Source organism: Anastrepha obliqua, chromosome 4, assembly GCF_027943255.1.
Source record: "Anastrepha obliqua isolate idAnaObli1 chromosome 4, idAnaObli1_1.0, whole genome shotgun sequence".
Taxonomy (NCBI): domain Eukaryota; kingdom Metazoa; phylum Arthropoda; class Insecta; order Diptera; family Tephritidae; genus Anastrepha; species Anastrepha obliqua.
The window spans coordinates 74,444,956-74,469,260 of NC_072895.1; the positions used below are offsets into that span (position 1 = coordinate 74,444,956).

General features: G+C 37.0%; 1 protein-coding gene across 1 annotated transcript; it reads left to right on the plus strand.

Moving 5' to 3' along the window:
- Positions 1-9,037: 9,037 nt before the first annotated feature.
- LOC129244224 (uncharacterized) lies at positions 9,038-10,515 on the plus strand. The gene is made up of 2 exons (XM_054881839.1): positions 9,038-9,049; positions 10,174-10,515. The coding sequence occupies exons 1-2, from the start codon at positions 9,038-9,040 to the stop codon at positions 10,513-10,515; spliced, it is 354 nt and encodes a 117-aa protein (XP_054737814.1).
- Positions 10,516-24,305: the final 13,790 nt, after the last annotated feature.

The following is a 24,305-nucleotide window of genomic DNA, read 5'->3' on the forward strand; positions in this document are numbered from 1 at the left end:
CAATATATAAACGTATGTATGCATTTAAAATTTTGTGTGCGTTTGATCCTTTTTGCAAAACTCAAAATTTTAAATAGTTTTAAAAAATGAGGAGAGAGAGACAAATTAGTTATATATTTGATACTATTTCAAAGGTAAACTGTATTTGGGTTATTCTTAGACATATTTTATAGTGATAGACGATGCCCAACGCCATTTAAAAGAACACTATTAGCCATCAAATCAACGAACTTTTTGACCCAGATATACATTTTTAAGTGTTTTTTTTCTTTGTATTGTATTCTATGTGTGTACATGTATATGTATTTTTATGTATGCAGCCATTATCAAATCATATATGAATATGAACTTTGAAATTTTTTTTTACCATTCTTCATAAAATTTTTTAAAACGTAAAGGTCTGTGAAAAATAAATTTTTACTTTTGCGAAACCAAGAACTTTTACGAATGGCAAAAAAAAAAATTGTAAAATTGTGTTGGTGAATGGCACACGACTTATCATAAAACAAATGCATCCGAATTGTTTGCACGCGGAAGTGTTATTCGGAGAGGCTCAGGGAAGGCGATTTCTATTGCCTCGTAAAAATTTGTAGCCGAGCGAAACCACACTTCCTTTTACGTTGAAGCGCCGCCCATTTCCCATTACAATAGCCTTCGCCATAACAATAAATAAGGCCCAGAGGCAAACATTATCAAGGGTGGGGCTTCATTTAAAGGAGGATTGCTTTGCTCACGGCCAACTTTATGTTGCGTTGAGCCGGGTTAGATCCTGGGAAAATATACGAGTTCAAATGGGCAATAACGAAAACTTGACGTTGAATGTAGTTTATAATGAAGTAATTTAAAAAAAAAAAATTACTGATTTAACTGAAAAAAATTTTAAAAATGTTATATGCATAAGTTCTTACATATTACATATGAATAAAAATATACACTTTTCTAATAAGCATAACTTTTAATATATAAAAGTGTCACATATGCTGTTTACTTTTCGTGGGAAAAAAGCCCACCCGATTTTCGGGGGTTACATATAAATAATAAAATGTTACACCGTAAATCAGTCTCTGAATCGATATCTCAAACATTCGGATGCGATTTTTGTATATTTTGGAAAGTTTTGTTAGAAGAATACATAAAAAATGTTGAAATTTTAAATTTGAAGACCAGAAGTTCCTTCAAGGACCCAACTATTTCACCGACCTACCATTTAAACTTTACCTTAGGGTCTAATATAATTTTTCCTACTCAATTGTGAAAACAACTGAAAAAACTTCCACGTGAAAAACCAATCCTCTGCAAGAAAATACCAAAATCAGGAAATCTTTCGATGGTTTCGCTGGCTTCACGATTGTTAAGTAAAATTTTAAGTGTTCAAGCTCAAAAAAATTGTAAATAAAAAAGTCTGACGTTATAGATAAACTTATCTAACGGATTTAGAAATAAAAAGCAAATGCTATTTTGAATCTACAGGGTGGGCCATATAGCGTTTGCTTTTTGAACCACCTATTTTTTTGAGAATGGTAACACAAATGACATGTCAAATGTGTTCATAATTTACTTAAAGGTTTGACATTTACGAAAAGGGACGTTATATGCTTGAACAAAATTGGGAAATATTGAAAACCTATTTCCAAAGTGGTGAGTCTTCTTCTTTTCAGATTTTCACATCGGTGGCTATGTCAATAAGCAAAATTGTCGGATTTGGGGCTCAGAAAATCCACACGTTACTGTAGAGAAGCAAATGCATCCACAACGAGTCACTGCTTGGTGCGGTTTTTGGTCTGGCGGCATCATCGGGCTATTTTTTTTTGAAAATGAGCGAGGAGCCGCGGTTACAGTAAATGGCGAGCGTTACCGTGACATGCTCAACGAGTTGTTTCCAACAATTGAAGAGGATGACATGGATGACATTTGGTTTCAACAGGAGGGTGCAACTTGTCACACTGCCAAAGTTACACTCGAACTTTTCGCTACCGTTTTTGAAAACCGAATAATCAGCCGAAATTCCGATATCAATTGGCCGCCTCGGAGCTGTGATTTAAGTCCGTTGGACTATTTTTTGTGGGGAGCCGTTAAGGACAAATGTTAAGTGAACCATCCAGAGACGATTGATGCTTTAAAACACGAAATCAAAGTCGCCATTCATGAAATTAGAGCCCAAACTATCGAAAATGTGCTTAAAAATTGGGTTGATCGAATGGCCCACTGTAAAGCCAGTCGTGGCAGTCATTTGAACGATATTATTTTTCATTCATAAATGACTATGTTCAATCTTCAAAATAAAAAAAAAAGTTTGAAAAAATATTAATTAGTTTCTTTTTATAGCCGATTCAAAAAGCAATACAAATGGAAAATACCTGACCAAATCACCCAATTTGATGAAACCCAGTTGGCTGCAACTCTTTCTTTAGGTGAACAAAAATCGGTATATTTTGACCGGGATCCTTTCGAGTAATCTTGAAGAAGAGTTTAATGGAATTGTTCCCCATGAAAACGTAAGAAATCACTAATTTCAGTAAGATATTAAAAGACTATTATTGTGCGCTAAAAAAAATATATTTCGCTTATTTTTAGCAAAAATATGTATTCTCCGTAATAAATAAAATAAGGACTTCCATTATTTGGAAATAACAAAAACAAACAAAAGTAAGAAACTTAATGAGGATCTTACTTAAATAAAAATATCAACAACTCAGTTGGGAGTAAGCTGCAATTCTAAACAAAGAAAGCATAAAGAGAAATTTAGATGAACAGAAAACATCATATTGAATTTTTGTTAAATTTTGAAGTAAAATCAAATATCAAAAATAAATTGTCCTTTATAAAACAAAAGTTTAAACTGTTTTAGCGGCCTGCAAATAATTACTTTCCGTATTTTTATTTCGTTATTTGTACGAAAACTCTAAGAGTATTAGAGGTGAAGAGCAGCCATTGAAAATATGTATTAAATAAGCTATGAACTAAATGATGATTTGTATGCTATTAATTTGCGAACGAACATAATAAAAACTTGATGAAATTCTTAGAATATACACATAATAGGTCTATGGATAAGTTCGTGCGGTTTTACAACAGATGGCGTAACTTGATTATTATTCCATCGATCCACATTTCCAAACATTCATTGGAGAGCTACTGTCGTAAGGCACAAACGTCAGTATAAGTTTTTTATTTGAAGCGTAAACAACAATATTTTTACCACACTTGAAAATGTCGAATTTCGTGCCAAATAATGTGTTTTTGCGGGGAATTCTTTAATATGAAGAAAAAAGCAGCCGAAAGTCATCGTATCTTGGTGGAAGTTTATGGTGAGCATGCTCTAGCTGAGCGAACGTGCCAGAAGTGGTTTGCACGCTTTAAAAGTGGTGATTTTGGCCGCGCCGCCAAAGTTCATGGATACCGAATTGGAGGAATTGCTCGATCAAGATCCGGCTCAAACGCAAGAAGAGGTTGCAAAAACTTTGGGAGTTGATCAATCAACCATTTCCAAACGTTTAAAAGCCATGGGAATGATCCGAAATTCAAATTTCGAAAAAAAAACCGCACGAACTTATTCATAGACCTATTACTATATCCTCGGGAGTTTTTATTAATGATTGGAAAATCACAACTATTACCCCAATTTTCAAAAGTGGTCAAAATAATGATGTGTGCAATTACAGACCAATTTCGAAGTTTTCTATTGTATCAAAACTTTTCGAAGGAATTGTAAAAGAAAAGATGTACTTTGCGACTAAGAGTTTAAGGGGTTAGGTGGGTTTGAAAATTTCAAAAAATCGATTTTTTTTGTCTTATTAAATAGTATAATATGTTTAAAATATTCTCCTAAAATTTCAAATTGATCCGAGTAAAATTCTGCGAGATAGACCCTTCAGAAGTTCCGCCCATCAGGCAGCGCTTCGTTTTTAAACGCGTTTATCTCAAAACTCGATTTTTTAAGTCGGTGGACACGATTTCTCGAAAAGTTATGAAGCGATTTTGTTCAAATTTTGCACACATCTTTGGAATAACATTATCAAGTTATTGAACGAAGGATTTTTTTTTTATTACAACTAATTTTTTCGAGCCAACACATGACGAAAATTTGACCAAAAAATGTGTTTTTTTGTTCAAAGTCTGTCAAAAATTCAAATTAAATTTTTTTTTTTCCTTCGTCCAGTAACGAGATTTATCCATGTACTAACGAACTATTTTTGGTTTTTTGATTTTAGATGAACCAATAATGAGTTATGCTGTCCACGGCAAGAGCATTTTTTTGTGAGACGTTAAGGGAGATGAGGTACCAACGGCTGAGTTTTCGGAATTTTTAAATAAAAATTTCACAAAATACTGGTAAAATATGTATCTTTGATATGCTGAATTGTTTAAATAAAATATATGATTGTATATATTAAAAAAAAAAATAGTAAAAATACCCTTTTTTTGAACCTCTGTACCCACCTAACCCCTTTATCTCGTCCAATCAGCATGGTTTTGTAATGGGTAGGTCTACAGTTTCCAACCTAGCTGCGTTTGGGGAATTTTTTTTTTCAACTTTTGCTCATGGTTTTCAAGTGGACTGTGTTTACACGGACTTTTCCAAGGCTTTCGATAGAGTTTCTCATGCAATTCTATTGCACAAATTAGCCTGATTTGGTTTTCATTCTATATTCTATCAATGGCTGAAATCTTATTTATCCAATAGACGATGTGTGGTAATGATTGAGGGTGAATGCTCAGTACCTTTCATTGCTTCTTCAGGCGTGCCACAAGGCAGTATTTTAGGTCCTCTTCTCTGCGTTCTGTTTATTAACGACATTAGTAACTATTTTTCTTTTGCAAATTTTCTTTTATACGCTGATGACCTGAAAATATTATCTGCTATTAGGAAAACTGAGGATATTCCTATGTTGCAAGCAGATATTAATGCACTAGTTCGCTGGTGCAGTAACTCTGGGATCTCCCTAAACATCAAGAAATGTTTTCATGTCACTTTTGCCAAAACTCAAAATATTCTAAAATCATCCTATAACATTGCTGATACTTTTCTTCAACCGGTTCATGAATTCAAAAGTCTAGGTGTGATCTTTGACTCTCAATTTTCATTTAATAGTCACTTAATTTTGTTGTATCCTACCTCTTACTCAATTTTAGGCTTTATACGGCGTAATAGCTTGAAATTCTCGGACCCTTACACTCTCAAATTACTTTTTACTTCCTTTGTTCGCTCTAGATTAGAGTATGCAACATTTATCTGGAGGCCTTGCCACAAATTTGCAATTGAGAGACTTGAACGTGTACAGAAGGTGTTCCTTAAGTTTGCTCTCAGGTCGTTAAAATACTCACATCCCATCCCTTCATATAACTCCCGTTTGATGTTAATTAACTTAAAATCGCTAGAAAATAGAAGATCTATACTTTCGCTGTCTTTTGTTTTTAGTTTAATTAAAGGTGATAGGTATTGATTGTTCATCCTTATTAAACAATATTCCTTTTCATATTCCTACTAGATCTCTCCGAATCACTTACCCCTTTCACCTTAAATTACTTAACACGAATTATGCACGTAATGCCCCTCTTGCCCGCACTTTAAGAGGATTCAATGAGATCTCGAGCTCTATTCCGCTTGACTTTTCGATGTCAAAGAATCAATTGTATGAGTTTTTAAACTCTTTTTTTAATTTATTAATTTAGTATTTAAAGTAGTCTGTAAACATCTGATTATGTTTTAGACTCTTAAATAAATAAATAAATAATCTTTGTATGCCTCTGCTGTGTAATTGTAAATACCATAAACACTCGTAATTAAAGTGATTTAAAAAATAAGAACTAGAATTTATTTTAATACATAATACAAAAAAAGCGCAGAAAACTGTATTGCTTTCCCCTTGTTGAAACATTTTCTTGACAAACTGTATTTAATATTTTTACTTGCCTCTAACTTCTTTTCCCATTTCCGCTTCACTTTTATTTTTATTGACACTTCACACATGCAACTAAGTCTCTGATTGTAAAATTTACTCTACTTTTACTTAATTTTTTTCTGTTTTATGTTATTCTTGGTGCAATGCTTTTGTTTTCACAACTACTTAACACTTTTGCGCCAAGCGCGCTTACTTTTAACCTTAAGCACATTGGTTTACACAGTTCATCAACTCCATTGGATTGCAAAGTGCAAAGGGAGGTAAGGAGTTGGAAGAGTGAAAATAAAGAAATAAAGAACTGCATTGCGTTAAAAGTCACGTTTTGCAACAAATAGCTTGACTGGTATTCGAAATGAATCAGCCAGGTATGTGAAATCAAGCGAACATCTGACTTAAACAAAAGACTTAAGCAAAGAACTTTCTAAATAGTGATTTTGCGCGCATTTGCCCAAAGAAGAAAATATTGAGTCAATACAATGTACTGTTTTAAACAGTTATGTACTCCATTAAGTTTTGAATTTATTTCATTTTAAGTTCAAACAGCAGATTTGTAATAACCAAAACAATCACAAAATGTAAATTTCCGTCCCAATTAGTGTTCGAAAGTGATATGTCATGCGTCTTACCGTAAATTAAATTAGTACAGATTCAGCACAAACAATAAATAAGATAAAAAACATAAATTTAAATTTAACAAATTTCGCAAATATTCCGCTGAAAATGTGGTAAAGAATAAAATTTCCTGATTCATTTGCATTTCTATGAATTTTATGAATAAACATGCTGATAGACTGACTAATATTATAAGGGGTGATCAGTTTAGAGATATCGGATTTTAAATTGAAATCAAACAACGAAAATTCAAATTGAACGGGTGATCTTTATAATTTTTGTATAGAATCACTCATGGCATTTATTTTTTCGAAAACAGTCCCTTTCAAATGTTGGCTGTAACTGCGCCGTAATTCGGCAATCCGTAAACACCAATCTTGAATGACTCGCTGCAGGACTTCAATCGGTATCTCGTGAATAACTTTAGTAATATTGGCGTCCAATGCCTCAATAGAGTTGTTTTATCCACAAAGTATTTTTACTTTACATACATATATATAATATAATTGGCGCGTACACCTTTTTCGGGTATTTGGCCGAGATCCTTCTCCTATTTGTTGTGTACGTCTTGATGTTGTTCCATAAATGGAGGGACTTACAGTTTCAAGCCGACTCAGAAAGGCAGATATTTTTATGAGAAACTTTTTCATGGCAGAAATACACTCGGAGGTTTGCCATTGCCTGCCGAGGGGCGACCGCTATTAGAAAAATGTTTTTCTTAATTTTGGTGTTTCGCCGAGATTCGAATCAACGTTCTCTCTATGAATTCCTAATGGTAATCACACACCAACCCATTCGGCTACGGCGGCCGCCAAGACTTTACATACCACCATAAATAAGGGTCAAGAGGTGTGCGATCAGACGATCTTGGTGGCTAATCCACGGCTCCAAGACGAGAGATATTTCCATACCGAAACGACGACGCAGTAAATCCATTGCTTCGCGGGCTGTTTGACAAGTAGCGTTGTCCTGTTAAAACCAAATGTTGCGGAGATCACTGGCTTCCATTTCTCGTATCACAAAGTTTTTTAACATGGCACGATAGTATTCGCAATTTACTGTTACATTGTAACATTGATTCCCCCAGCCCATAGGCCGCACCAAGCGGTTGTTTTCAATGAATATAATGGCTGCTCTTAAATGGCTTCGGGTTGCTCTTCAGCCTATGTGCGGCAATTTTCTTATTGATGTAGTCATTAAGCCAAAAATGCGCTACATCGCTGATCACCATAAGTTGCGTTGGCCCGAGTGCGTGATGAACACTTTTCACAGAGCGCTGATTTTCGTAATGCAACTGTACGATTTGTAAACGTTTTTAAGGCGTAAGCCTTTGTACGTGTTTAGTTTGACAGTAATCACTCGTGACCTTTCAAAGAATCTTATTGGAAAACGTACCTCCAATCTGATCACCCTTTACTACGCTGACGGCTCCTGACAGTAATCACTCGTGACCTTTCAAAGAACCTTATTGGAAAACGTACCCCCAATCTGATCACCCTTTACTACGCTGACGGCTCCTGCCTTGCAAGGTCGTCGTATGCGAGTTTGACGAATTTCTTTATGAATAATTTGTATTTGTTTACATTTTTGTCGGTATTACATTCAAAAATATTAAGTGCTTTTATATATTGTAAGAAAAAGTTAAATCAAATAAACAGCGCATATTTACGATTGATATAAAGGTGAGATTAACCTAATATTTGAATTTGACATTAACAAGAACGCAGTTAGAATCGAGTATGAAATGAAGCAAGTCAAATAATACTACACATACACACACACACACAGACACATATTGGATTATAGTACAAATGCGCGCAAATATTTTATTGATTGAATGATAAGGTCTACATGCTAGCGGACATGTTGGGCGGTGAGCATTCAATTGATGTGCTGCAGAAATAACGAAAACATTTGCTGAAATAAGGAGTTGTTAACTTTTCACAATGATATGCGAATGAAAATGCTTTCTTAAAGGCACATACGTGCGTACAGAGTTATGTGTGTATTGTAAATATTTATGTACTTATGTTTGCACTTGTGGCGTGAAGTAAAAATGCGCAAGTGTTGAATACAATTCTATTTCCTATTTCCACCCTCCAATTTTAAGGTTTTTTTGTTATTGCACTGCGTTTTGCTTTCATTTGCTTAAGTCCACATATGTATGTATGAATATTATGTGGCTACGCTGGGTATATAAAGAAAATTAGCTTTCAAGAGATTATAAGCAGATCACAACTGACTACCAAAGCATAACAAGCTTTAGTTAGTGAACGATTAAAAAGTTTAGAATATTTTTGAAACCGCACAGAAAATTATTTGATAAAAGTGTACAAATAATAAATCTCCCAAAATATATAGTGAAAACATAAAATATAAGTGAATTCGAGCTTCTTTTAAAATTTTTGCAAAAACAGTGAATATACTATTTGGCCAATTAAATACCAATACATTGACTGATTTTCATTTGTGAAAAATAGTTTTGACATCAAAAGTGATTTCGTTCTAACTGGATCTGCATAATGGATTTGAAAGTGAGTTATGTACCAATGCAAGAACTTTATATAGAATTAAACAAACACTTATTGAAAATAAAAATAAAAAACATGTATAAAAAAAGTATTTATCCATATCAGAACGCTTGTCCTACAACTTGGCTTTTATTTTTTCGGTAATAAATATTTTTCCGCTCACCAAATCCGCTCAGCTAAAACTGCTCATCAATAGCTACCCTATAGTCTTACCCCCACAAAATTTAGCGTGATTCCAATTTAGTTTTCGATTACCCTTGCATATCTTGGTATTCTTATAAAATCTGAAGAGTTCAAACTATCTCAATTGTGACCATAGGTGAGACCACAAATGCAGGTCACAATATAGTTCATGAAAAAAGAAGGAATAAAAAATTACCTATTCTTTTCATTATTTTCAAATTAAATAAAATATAATGCGTTCTTTCCCAAAATACTTTGCCAGAAGCAAATTCAGCGATTGGAACAGCTTGGCTTTTCCTCGCATCTTTATGGTCAGTAGCTTAGTGTTAGTTTAACTGAAGCGAGTTTTTAAACTGAGTTTAAGAGCAAGATTGGGCATTTAAACCTATCGAAAAAAATGTCATCTCAATATATTGAAACATATCGAAAATATTGCCATAATTTTACAGAGCTGACATAAATAAAATTTGTAACTCTCTCTCTCAATATCCTTCTTCTTCTTCTTAATTGGCGCTATAACCGCTTACGCGATTTTGGACGAGTTTAACAAAGCGCGCCAGTCGTTTCTTTCTCGTGCTTACCGGCGCCGACTGTAGTAGACGTCACAAGGTGCTACGCTTTTCTTTCCTTGTCCCGTCCATCGCATCTCTTGAATGGCAGTGATGTCAGCCTTTACTCTCACGAGGACATCAACCAGCCGGGCAGTGCCACCTTCGCCATTAAGGGTGCATGTCCCCAAATCGTAATCCTTATTTCATTTGCAGTGGTCGTCATCAGTATAGGGAGGTCTCATCCGAGGCGTTTTTAATCTTTTCACTTCACAATGTCCACTTAATGAAAATTTAAACCTAAATCTCTCGATCCATGTAATTTCACTTAATCAAATTCACTTTATCACTTTTTTATAACTTTTAATCACTTTGAATCATTTCTTATCATTTCAGTTCTTCTACACCTGCTCCAGCCTAGTCTTTCTGCTGGTTGGCGGTGGCAATTACATCGGTGGCATAGATGGCAAACCTACAGTGACAGAACTTGGCTATGTTGATGCCATTGGTCAGGAATATATCGTACCCTATCAACACCCGATTACCGATTATCATCTGAGTCGCTTGCGGCGCGGTTACTATTATGTCGAAAATGGCTACATCACTGCTATACCAGAATCAGTCATCAATGGCAATAGGCGTGCAGATACAGGGACCACTTCAACGGTGAATGAAGCAAAGAATAAGCGTACACATGGCAAACGCAAGAAGCTGTTTGTGCCCAATTTATTTGGCTAAAAAGAACAGAAGTGAGAAAAAGGAAGTTTATAAAGCGAGCCCGTGAGAAAGTGTCAGCTGTTGAGGTGGGTGTGACGTTATTCAATAGAAACGTGACTGAAATACGGGGGATAATGCTTAAGCATATTACAGTTTTTTTTATTTGTTTCCCATTTGTGGTTGGCAATTTGAGATGATAGACTGAAAAAAAAATGTTGACAGATATTTTGCACCGTTAAATATTTATTGGCTCTGCTATCTTTAATTGTACATAAGAGTGGAGTAGTTGTAGTAGTAATATGTATGAGCTTATATATATAAGTTCTTATGGTTCCACGAGGGCACAAAAGGCCTTATGAACTTAACTCGTAGATATTTGATAGTTGTTCTTTATTTAAATTGTTTATTTTTAAGCACTTATGCACCTGATTGTATTAAGTTTATTTCATGTAAAAAAGTATATTTTGAGCCTTTATGTATATACATATGTAACAATAAATGAATATTTTTTATGTAATTTTGCAGAATTTTTAATAATAAATTTTGTTGCTTTTTATTTTAATATACATATAAATAATACCAAAATTTGTGTTGCCGAAAAAAAGTATAAAAGCTGATTCTACATTGCATAAGCAGGTTTTTGCAACCTCTGAAAAAAAACTGGAGCGAATATTTTGTGTATCTATAAAATCTGCTTTAAATAATTATGCCAAATTAACACTTCCGTAATGTGTTAATTGCCATCCATTGTAAGTTTGTTAAAATAAATTCTATGTTGAAGTTTTTCATAACCATTCAAAAATTCCGAAAAAGCTTCTTGAAAATAATGGGAATTTGATTGTATTTGTCAGCAAGAATTTTTAAGGGGGAAGAGATTTGAAACGTAACAAAATGAATGGGGTTGTTGCTTCCAAATTAGTAATTATTTGAACTCAATTTGAGATTTTGCTAAATTTTCCGCCTTCAGTTGTGGTTGAAATAAATTATTTTTGATTAGCACCATTTTTACCATTTCATGTGACGATCAGCTAATCAAATTCGATTATAAATCTCTTTTTCAATTTAGTTACCAACGGTATGAAATTCACTTACCTCCCTTAGAGAGCAGTACTTCAAGCTTCCAAATATAATGAATGAATTTGGCGAAGAATTTACAAATGGCTTTAGAGATTAAAAAAACTCTTTTCCATCTTTTTCGAATAATATAATGCAATTTTATTTGAATAAAAGAAACTAGCCAATAACCTTAGTTACCTGGCTACTGCGCATTTTACTTTTCCCCCTCCCTTGGGGGAGCCTGTTATCCCTAGAGGGCGCGTCTCCGGGTGGTGGATAGGGGAACACCTCCCAGATATGGAAGGTAGGAGAGTAGGTCTCCCGCGAACCACACAGGCCGAAGACTTAAACTTCGTTAAAAAAACTCCCTCAACCCAAGGTGTGATGCGACCCGTGCCTATTGGGTGGGTTTGGCAGCCGGAGGACTAAACAAGGCTGTCTTCGAACGGAGCCCTCCTGATATCAGGCCGCCTCAGGTTGTAACGGTGGCCTTGCCATGGTATGGGGCGCTGCCATGGTCGACCGGTTATTTCACCTAATTCCTCCTTGGTCACCGCGCATGGCGACATGCGCAGCTCCTTGGGCGGGGCAGGTGACCGTACGAACCAGAAAAAATGAAACCAAACAAAAAACAAAAATCGGATAGTGGCGAGAAACAGACGGACAAAGTGACGGAAAGACAAACGGATGCATTGACAGCACAAGACAGACAAACGGACACACATACTAAGCGACAGGACAAACAATCGGTCACCCATGACAAACTGGGGATCGGATCTTCCTCGGAGGATGAGCTCCTGGCCTCTAGCCAGGAAACAGTTAACGGAAAAGCTGTGGGCCACAGCACGCCAACAACCATAAATGAACCGACAACATCCGCTAAAGCCATGGGGCAAAAGCGCGCTAATAAAGGCCCATCGGTATAAGCTCTACCAGAGGTCTCTCGCTATCCTTGGCAGGATTTGTAAGAACGAGACCGAACGTAAAGCTCATCCCAAAGATGAGGCTGACAAGGCAAGGTGTCAAAAGGTGGTGGACGAATACCTGGCATTCCAAATCGCCCGAAAGACAGAGGCCAAAAAACGTAACCGTTCGCAAGACGAAATCAAGAGGGCAACAAAGAAGCACAAGATCTCAGATCAGGGTGCGGTTGTCCCCAAACTTACCAAATAATTCAGTGAGGTGGCACGGGATCATCTTCAAATGACACTGGTGGACGAAACTTCCAACCGCGGCAAACCTGTGCTTGACAAATGGTCGGAGATTGAGGCAGAAGGAAATTGCAATGCACGTATGTACTTGAGCATTGTCTGGCACTGATGTGCAGATCCTTGAATGGCGAAAAATGTTATATTTATCTATCTATCCTATTGTTCTACCTGCAACAACAACAAAAACAACAACCACTATTATAAAAAAAAAAATAAAAATAATAATAATGATGTCGTTAATAAGGAACAACCTGCGAAAAATGTTTTGCCTGGGCAACAGAGAATCCCAAAAGCAGCAAAATCAAGGCAGCGCATAGCTTGGACTTCACATTTTTTTTATTGCTTCCAAAAAATATTACCCCTGCCTATATTAAAAATAAGTAATTTGTTTTAAAGATATTTGGATAGCTAACTAATACTGTAAGGCCATTGCACTTGAGGATCATTTAGGAATATGTAGTTAGATAATTATTATAAAGGGTGGTTAAATTTTAAAAGCCGATGTTGAATGTAAACCACACCTAAACGTCAAGTTTTTTTCTGCATTTCATTTGACATTTTTCAATTTCAGACTAACGCGTTAAAGTTATTCAGGCTTATTATGAAAACGGGCGTTCAAATCAAAATGCGTATCGCGCACTTCGTGAAGAAAATTATCTCCAGTGTTGAGGCACATTTTCACCTCAGTGGATTCGTCAATAAGCAGAACTGCCGCATTTGAGCGAATGATAATCCAAGAGTGATTGCCGAAAAACTAATGCACCCACAAAGAGTGACTGTTTGGTGCGGTTTATGGGCCGGCGGCATCATTGGGCCGTATTTTTTCCAAATGAGGCTGGTCAGGCAGTTACAGTGAATAGTATTCGCTATAGTAAGATGATAACGAACTTTTTATGGCCCGAATTGGAAGATATGGATGTGGACGATATGTGGTTTGAACAGGACGGAGCCACTTGTCACACCGCTAACGAAACAATGGCTCTTTTGCGCGAAAAATTTGATGGCCGAATAGACTCATGTCGCGGCGATGTCCATTGGCCGCCAAGATCATGTGATTTGACACCGATGGACTTCTTTCTTTGGGATTATTTGAAAGAAAAGGTGTACGTCGATAAGCCAGCAACAATTCATGAGCTAAAGGATGAGATGATTCGTCACATTAACGGCATAAAACCTCAATTATGCCTCAGAGTCATCGAAAATTTGAACCATCGGGTGGGGGTGTACCGCCGAGACCACGGCGGTTATTTCGCCGATATTTTGTTCTATACGTAATTGAGGCATACCAATATTATCATAATAAAGAGAAATGATAATAAATTAAAAAAAGAATTGTATTTTAATCAAAACCAACACCGGCCCTTAAAACTTAACCACCCTTTATATATATTATTTAGATAATTACATAAGCATATTTCCTATTATTATACTACAAGAGGTCTGTTGCGGTTTTTTGGTTTAGTCTCTTGAATTTTTCTTCAACAAGAAACTTCGTCATTGTCGGATTTGTGTGCGTCAGAAGTCTGCTTATGTACCTGCTGCTAGCAATTTGTATTGCTTCGCCAGTTGTGTCGATGTTTAAGTCGCGGTGAATGTCAGCGTTTGGTATATACTATGGTGCATTTGTTATTGTCCTAAGTATCTTCGACAGACTTTGTTTCATTATGTCTATAAAAGCCTCCCAGTCTGTTGGATGGTTATAGGGTGTCAGACTAGGTGTTAGTTGTACGCGTTTTTGAATTGTCTGGATTATTGATGAATAGTCAGACGAAAGTTCAAGACAGGATTTAATTGTCAGCATTTTTAAGTTACTTGATTTTGTTATGAAAAAGTCCAGTAAGTCTGGTACTTTACTAACGCAAATAGGCCAGTAAGTGGGTTCCCCTGTACTTATAAAGTCGCAGTCAAGTAGAGCTTTCGCTTTGGTATTGGTCAGTCCTGAGCCCCATGCCATGTTCTTTGCGTTGATATCACCACCGGCTATAAATTTGTTTCCAAGTGTATTTAGGTAGTCGACATAATAATGGTTTATTTTATTATTAAATTTCCAAAAAAAAAAATGAAATTTCTAACTCTTCCAACCACAGACCAATAGTATGGATAGGGGACCATATAAAATAATCACCTCCACAATATACTCGAAAATAAAAACTCATCTTACACAACTGGTTTAAGGGGACAGATACCTGTAAACGGCCATATTTTCCCTGATTTTCATTAAATTTATTTAAAATGAAGAAGTCAATATATTTTTAACGAAATTAGCATACAGTTTATTTATACATTAAAATAATATTATTAATAAAAAAATTTTTTTTTTATTTTAATCATTTAAAATGGCGGATGTACACTCATTCTTTAGGAAGGTCGCAGCGGGGCTTCTCAATCGGCGGGCATTGTAGTATCGGCGTCAGTGACCTGAATACAAAAAACCAAAAATTTTTTTGTTTATTAATGTCATAAATTCTATATGAATTAAAAAAAAATGGTGGGAAAAAAATTCGCGGAGTAAAATGCTTCAAAAAAAAAAAATTTATTTTGGGGTGAATTTTCGTACTATTTTTGCTTCGAAAAATTTTCGAATTGTAAAGTAATATCATAAAATAGATGTGTGAAAAATTTCAGGGAGATCGGTCAATAACTTTTCGAGTTATCGTGTACGCCAATTCGAAAAATATAGTTTTGCAAAAAACGCGACTAAAGTATGAATACAACGTAACTATACCTCTCACAGCGCTCAAACGCAAAGAGTAGAGTCGTCACGGTTGACGATCTATAATATAAGAAATACTTAAATTTACGTTCTAAACATTTTTTGACATATTCTTGAAGGATTATATTAACATTTTATGAAACAAATTTTTTTCGTATATTAATTTTACAGGTATCTGTCCCCTTAACTGCAACATCATTTACAAATTACATAAAAAAATATGACTGCCTGCTCGTTTGACACGTATTCATATACTCGTCCAATCAGTCGTTGTTCAAACGGCATCGAAACCACTTAAGTGATGACTGCGATGAGTTGTTTCATACATCCCGAATACAATCTCAGTTCTTTTGCAAACACATCTACTATTTCGTCAGCCTATCAGCTGATTCTGTCAAATTCGCTGATAGCTGGTTCACCCATGGTGAAAAGATTTTTAGAGGTGTGCTCTTTAACATATCGTGTGAACAACGACTGATCGGACGAGTGTGTGAATATATGTTACATAATCTTGTGACGTTGAAGCCTCAATTCCCCTCACAATTTCACCGTAGTTAAAGAGCAAACCTTGTAAATCTATCATCCTTGGCCACACCTGTAAAAATCTTTTCCCTTTTAATCTTTTCTTTTTAATAATTATGCAAACGACACGGATCGCATCAAAATCTAAATCAAACATAACACTTGCTTTCTGATTAAAAAAAATATTTAAGTTCAAACTCAGAGATCAAGAAATTCTAAAAATAGATTAAATAAATTTAAAAATTCATAAAAATGTAATTTAAGCACTGAACTGAAACGGAATTATAAGCAAGTTTCATGCACAGTGTTTGCTGCATACAACTTCCACACATCATCACTATCAGAAGTCCAAGTAAACATTTTTATATATTTGGGTATATACCTGCATATGCCATCACTATGTATGTACTCCAATAATTTCTCAGATATTGCCAAAGAGTATTCATTTCACATTAAAAATGCAAGTATTCATTCACAATAAATAATAACTTGTGTAAATTTTGCTTTTAAATGGCGTTTAGATTTAAATAGCCGCAGGTACGGGTATTTGTATGCTGTTCACTAAGTGCCTATAACTATGTGAAGGTATTCACTGTTTTTCTGTTCATTAAAATAACCCGCAATCTGCCTAAAAGCATTTCAATTTAAAGCATTCCTGAATGTGTGTTTAGATACTTACTTATGATACAACTTTATATGAATATCTCTTGTTTTGAGCAGCTGCACTTCCAGTGAATTCGTCAGCTTGCCACAGGTTTACGTTACTTTTCTTTTCCACTCACTTGGTAGGTGAATTTTAGATGTCTTAGAAGGTGTCTTGTATAAACGCTTGTATAGGCTCTGATTGCCTAACGTTAAATTTTTCTTTTTTTTTTTTATTATTAGTATTTTCATTGCAACTAGTATAACATTACATATAAATACTAACGAGCAATTTTTGTGGAATTTGGTTACAACAAATAATTTGAGTTAATCCTCAGCAAAATACAATTCATGCTTTTAACTGATTTTTATTTATTTATTAGTTTAAATCTAAAGGTCTTTTTCGTTTGAGCCTTCGTTTCCATTTTGTATTATCGTTAAGAATCAAGGCTTCATTGTTCACATGCTTGCTCGCTCTGTGTGCGACTTTGCAAATTTCTTTAACGTTAAATGAGCCATCTTTAGTACTAAACTCATTTCTGGCTAAACGGCTTCGTTAAAAAAAAAAACAAATTGAGAAAAATTGGAACAACAACGATTCATTCCGAAAAAATCATGGTTTGGTGGGAATTTGGCCACTATTTCTTCGAAAATGAGTCCCATAGATGCGAAGATATAGTCCAAATTAAACAATTAACAAGCACTACCTGCAGCGGAGCCGCAGGGTCTATTTGCCCGACATTATGTTCCGAACATTTATTATGCCATCGAATGCATATAAAAATAAAATAGCAATTGCGGTTTTTATTGATAGTGATAACTGTGAATTGATTACACATTATCACCAATAATAGGTTATTTTAACAAATAAGGTTGCAGAAGGTCTTATTTGCAGAGAGGTCTTCCGTCTATACCTTACTGAGGTCTTCGAATAAAGTGTTGGCGCTTCAAATGAAATTCACTGAACAATTTCAATACTTCTATGCAAAATTTGCCAAAACTGAGAGATTCTCTTTAACTTCCGGCTGTAACTTTTTACAATTTCTAATTCTCCAATTTTGACATTTGTGATATCATAAAAACATTCAAAGTAGCATTGCTAATTAAACGCAAAAAATGACTTCTCGAATGCAACTTATCTGGAAAATAAAATCAAAAATTGTTATTTTATATGAATCTACGAGGGCGGCTCAATAAGTCCGTGACTTTTTGTATTTCTGACCTCTTTAATGAAAAAGAAATACTGCTCCTGTCAACAGGCATCTGTCAGTTGACTCCTGTCAAAATTTGAACGTGCTGCGTCAGTTAGTTTGTGTTTTACAGTACCTTTATCAGACTACCCAGTAATTTGAGGTGAAAATGGAAAAACTGAATTTCGTGTGCTTATTAAGCATTATTTTTTGCGAAAAAATTACCATTACCGAGACCAAAGCTAAGCTTGATAAATACTATAGGGACTCTGCACCATCGATTTCAATGGTAAAAAAGTGGTTTACTGAATTTTGTTGTGGCCGTACAAGCACTGAAGATGCCGAACGTCCTGGACGCCCAGTTGAGGTCTCTACACACGAAACAATCGAAAAAATTCACGATATGGTGTTGTCCGACCGAAGATTGAAAGTGCGAGAGATTGTGGAAGCCGTAGGGATAGTTCAGTGGTTTCAATTTTGAACGATCACTTAGGCATGAGAAAGCTTTCCGCAAGATGGGTGCCGTGTTTGCTCACAGTCAACCACAAACGCAATCGTGTAACAACTTCACAGGAAGGTTTGGCGTTGTTTAATAGCAATATGGAGGAGTTTTTGCGCCGTTTTGTAACCGTGGACGAAACATGGATCCATCACCACACACCAGAGACCAAACAACAGTCGAAACAGTGGGTTTCTAAGGGTGAATCGGCGCCAAAGAAGGCCAAGGTGGTTTTGTCAGCCAATAAAGTTATGGCGACCGTTTTTTGGGATGCACGCGGGATAATCCACTTTGACTACCTGCAAAAGGGAAAAACAATCAATGGGGAATATTATGCCAACTTATTGGACCGATTCAATAACGATTTGAAAAAAGACCGACCTTATTTGGCCAAGAAAAAAGTTCTTTTCCACCAAGACAATGCAAGGGTGCACACTTGTGCAGTTCTTCTTCTTAATTGGCGCGATAACCGCTTACGCGATTTTGGCCGAGATTAACAAAGCGCGCCAGTCGTTTCCTTCTCGTGCTAACCGGCGCCAATTGGACACACCAAGTGAAACCAAGTCCTTCTCCACCTGATCATTCCAACGCAGATGAGGCCTTCCTCTTCCTCTGCTACCACCAGCTGGTACCGCATCGAATACTTTCAAAGCCGGAGCGTTTGTATCCATTCGGACGACATGACCCAGCCAACGAACCCGCTGGATCTTTATTCGCTGCGCTATGTCTATGTCGTCGTAAAGCTCATACAGCTCATCGTTCCATCGTCTATGATATTCGCCGTTGCTAACGTGCAAAGGTCCAAAAATCTTACGCAGAATCTTTCTCTCGAACACTCCAAGCGTTGCTTCCTCGGATGTTGTCATCGTCCAAGCTTCTGCGCCATATGTTAGGACGGGCATGATGAGAGTCTTGTAGAGTGTTAGTTTTGTTCGTCGAGAGAGGACTTTACTGCTCAATTGCCTACTTAGTCCTAAATAGCACTTATTGGCAAGAGAGATTCTACGTTGGATTTCAAGGCTGACATTGTTATCGGTTTTAATGCTGGTTCCTAAATAAAAAAAGTCCTTTACAACCTCAAAATTATAACTGTCAACAGTGACGTGGGTGCCGATACGCGAGTGCGTCGACTGTTTGGTTGATGACAGGAGGTACTTCGTTTTGTCCTCGTTCACCACCAGAACCATTCCATTTGCACCTTAATCCAGTTTGGAAAAGGCAGAACTTATAGCGCGGTTATTGAGGCCGATGATATCAATATCATCGGCATACGTCAATAATTGTACGCTCTTATAAAAAAATTGTGCCTGGGCGATTAAGTTCTGCGGCTCGTACGATGCTCTGCAACATCAGGTTAAAGAAGTCACACGACAGCGAGTCACCCTGTCTGAAACCTCGTTTGGTATCAAACGGCTCGGAGACGTCCTTCCCAATTCTGACGGCGCTGCTGGTGTTGAGCAACGTCATCTTGCATAGCCGTAATAGTTTTGCGGGGATCCTTTTCGTACTGTCGAATGCAGCTTTGAAGTCGACGAAAATATGGTGTGTGTCGATTCTCTTTTCATGGGTCTTTTCCAAGACTTGGCGTATTGTGAATATTTGGTCGATGGTTGAATTTTCAGGTCTAACGCTAATCAGTTGGTTGATGGTTGGCTTCAGCCTTTCACACAATACGCTCGCTAGAACCTAATAGGCGATATTTATAAGACTAACCCCGCGATAATTGGCAAAGATTGCAAGTGGATTGGCCAGAGCACACTTAAATTTCAATCGGCAGGTATGCTTTCATCCGACCATATTTTGTATAGAAGCTGATGCATGCACCTTACCAGCTGCTCGCCGCCATATTTGAATAGCTCAGCCAGCAGTCTGTCGGAGCATGGTTCCATATGTGGAAGTCCACGCAAGTGGAGAAAGTAACTGATCGCCATTCACTTGAGAGTGTCCAGGACGATTCTTCTACACATGGTTCAAGGAGCTTACAACTTCCGGGATTAGCCCAAGTATCCTCTGGGTAGCTTCCGAGCACCGGTTCGAGAGCGAGTCAACGTAAGAAGGCGAAGCATTCCAGGATAGCTGGTTGTGCGCTGGGCTTGGGCCCTGCCACGTAAAACACATAGCTTTGCCATCAACCGTCTCTTGGCTGGAGGCCAAGACTTCGTCCTCTGAGGAAGTTCCCAACTTCCTCAGTTCGTTAGTGTCGGTTCGTGTTGTCCATTTGTCCATCTATTGCGTCAATGGGTGTGTCCGCTTGTCCGTTCGTTTTGGATTTGTGTCCGTCCGTTTGTCCGTCTTCTTGGTAGCATTATCCGAAATTTTTGTTTTTTGCTGTTTGTTCATTCTTCTGTTTCGTACGGTCACCTGCCCTTCCAGAGGGCTGCCCATGTCGAAATGTGCGGTGACCAATGAGGATATAGGGGAAATAAACGGTCTGCCATGGCAGCGCCCCATACCATGCTAAGGTCACCGTTACAACTTGAGGCGGCCTAATGTCAGGAGGGCTCCGTTAAAAGACAGCCTAATTTTATCGGCTGCCAAACCCACCCAATAGGAACGGGTCGCGTTACACCTTAGGTTGAGGGAGTTTCTTTTAACGAAGTTTACGTCTTCGACCTGTGTGGTTCGTGGGAGACCTACTCTCCTACCTTCCATTTCTGGGAGGCGTTCCCCTATCCACCGCCTGGGGACGCGCCCTATAGGGATAACAGGTTCCCCCAAGGGGAAGTTTGTTTTTTATTTTACGACTTTTTACATCCCATCTATGAGTCTGGCCGAACAAATCTTGATCTAAAATGTGATCTTAAATTAAAACAAAAAAAAAAAATGTAATAATTTTTACAGTTTGTGGCAAGTGAAATAAGAAATTGATTTGATTTATTTAATTACCTGAAAAAATAATTTGTTTGATTCACCACTACAGTGACTTAATAGCGTTGCCCTTGTCGTTTATTTCCTTCCAAAGCGCCAGAAATGTAACCCTTAAAGTGAAAAATTATCGCGCTTTTTATAAAGGAGAAAACTTGTTATGATGACGGAAGTTTATTTATGTTTAAATACCAAATACAATTAACAGAATTTAACCTTTAACGTTTTCGTCAGCAAGCCGAGTTTAGTGTAAATATTTATATTTTTCAAATTTATTTATTTGAATATTGCAATAAATTCATTTAATCTCATTAGCACATAAAATTTTTAAAACAAAGCAAAAACTTTAAGCGGAATGTGCACTTATTAGGGTGACGCCCCAAAAAAGTGGACCCATATTTTTTATTTTATATTTACCCATGTCGCCAACGCTTCGAAAATTACTATTGAACTCTTATGAAAAAAAAGTGCTTTGTTGTGAAATGCTTCCCTTCATAAATCTACAAAAAATGATACCCTAACTTACTTACTTACTTAGGTAGCCATAACAACCCGTTACCGAGTTACGGCTGACCTTACTAGCTCTCTCCAGGCGGCTCTGCTCCGTGCGCGCCTTCTCCAATTCTGTACACCAAGCGAGCATAGGGTTTCGTCCACCTGGTCTTTCCACCGGAGCAATGGTCTTCCTCTGCGTCGGCTCCCTTGGACTTCGCCCTCGACCACCTTTTTTGCTGGAGCTTCTTCATCCATACGCACGACATGTCCTAGCCAACGCAGACGTTGGATGGCGATGCGTTGAACTACGTCAATGTCGGCGTAGAGCTCATACAGCTCGTGGTTCATTCTTGAACGGTAGTCTTCGCCAACGCGCACAAGACCGAAGATCTTACGAAGAACTTTTCTCTCGAACATTTCCCATGCCTCTGCGCCATAAAACAACACGGGTATGATGAGCGTCTTGTAAAGTGTCAGCTTGGTCATGCGAGAGAGGGCTCGACTACTCAATTGCTTACTTAGCCCATAGCTAATAGGTGTTAGCAGGAGTGATTCTCCGTTTGATCTCCAGGCTGATACCGTTGTTGCTGTTAACGGCGGTGCCAAGATAAATAAATTCTGGCACAACTTCGAAGGTATAGTTGTCCGCAATGACGTGCGCTCCTACACGCCGTGTGTTCCGTTCGTTTTACCCTCCTTCACCGCCAGACCCACTCGTGATGATTCCTTTTCGATAGCAGAAAACGCAGCGGTGACATCTCGCTTACAGCGGCCAATAATGTCAATGTCATCGGTGTACGCAAGGAGCTGGACACATTTGTAGAAAATAGTGCCATTACGATGAACACCTGCTTTTCGGAGCACCCCTTCTATCACGAAGTTGAAGAGGTTGCATGACAGTGGGTCGCTTTGTCTGAAACCACGAACGGTACTGAATGGCTCGGAGAGGTTATTTCCTACCTTGACGGAGCTAGTAGTGTTGCTCAACGTCATTCTGCAAAGCCGTATGAGCTTCGCTGGTATACCGAACTCAGACATGGTGGCGTACAGGCAATCCCTTATCGGTATATCGAACGCAGCTTCATAGTCGACAAAGAGATAATGGGTGCCGACTTGCTTTTCATGGGTCTTTTCCAGGATTTGGCGTAATGTGAAAATCTGGTCGATGGTGGACTTACCACGTCTGAATCCGCACTGATAAGGCCCGATCATTGTGTTGGCAAACGGCTTAAGTCTTCCACATATGATACCCTAAACAAATTTTATTTCTGGGCCAGCCTAATAGCTGTATGTCTATGTGTTTATCATATGTAGATGTAAGTAGTAAACTCAATTGAAAACACGCCTCTAACGCCTTGCCAGTGTTTGGTGAATTCCTTAAGTCTTACACATCTTTGTAATTCGTGCAGGCAAATTTCGGAAGTCGCAAAGTGACACCATTTTCATACCGTCTAACATACAAATGTACATATGTTTTGTTTCAAGCTCAATTAACACATTTGTTGGCGTAAAATTCCATTTGGCGTTGAAAGGTTGAACGCTTGCGGTTGATAAAACTGTAAATTGTTTAATATCAAACGCATTTGGTAAGTGCGATATATATTTGTGTTGTGAAAATATATGATTTATAATAAAGTCGCGCCTTTATTCCTTTTTACGAAATTACTAACTTCCGTCTGCGCGTTTTTGTTGCACGAATCATCCTTTTTAATGTTATTATTTCATTACAAATCCACACCCGTATGCCTGTGTATGGCTATGTTTGTATATACATATTTGTCATACATTAACACCTTCGCTTCTTTAATTTCCAGTGACTAAGCTCACGTAGTTGTATGTTATTGTGGAAGAAGACATGTGTACCTAATCAGTAATGGTCATTATTCATAGACTAATTTACAGGTATATACCTATGCAACTTTCTCAAACATGTGTCAATATTCGCATTTTCGTGTGTCATGATTTTTGTGGAAACATATATATACATATGTACACATATTAAATTAATTGCATCTTATTTGAGGGCTTAGTTATGCCGGAACTAATCTGAAAGGTGTTAATGAATTTAGATGTATTGCGATTGTGTAATGTTATTTTTAATTTGAATGATAATAACTTCCTAAGGTGAAACAGACATAACTCTTAAGGGGGGAAGCTGGTCTAGAGCGCAAAAAATGGGCATATTTTATGAATTTATTTTGACTCAACAAAGGAATCAATCGAAAATCTGTGAAATAGGTTTAATAATATAGCTTTCATGGTACAAATACAAAATTTTTCGTCTGAATTAATTTCAAAATGGCCGCTGTCCAGCAGTTCTCCTAAGGCGCCTTTTTTTCTAGTGGGTCCATTGCCGAAGACGTAAACTCCTTAATTTTTGTCCTGGATCAAAAAATAAAATTTTTTTAGTTTCTATATAACAACAGAAAGAGACGTACGTAGGAGTTTTTCGATATTTTGTTTTTTCGCGAAATGGTGCACGTTTGAACAAAAAGTTACAATTTTCACTATAAAGAACGACATAAAATTGTTGATTAAAAAAAAACTATGTAATATAAATAAAAAATCCTACGTACGCCTCCGGAGAAAGGTATTTTGAATGTATTGTCAAAATTTCG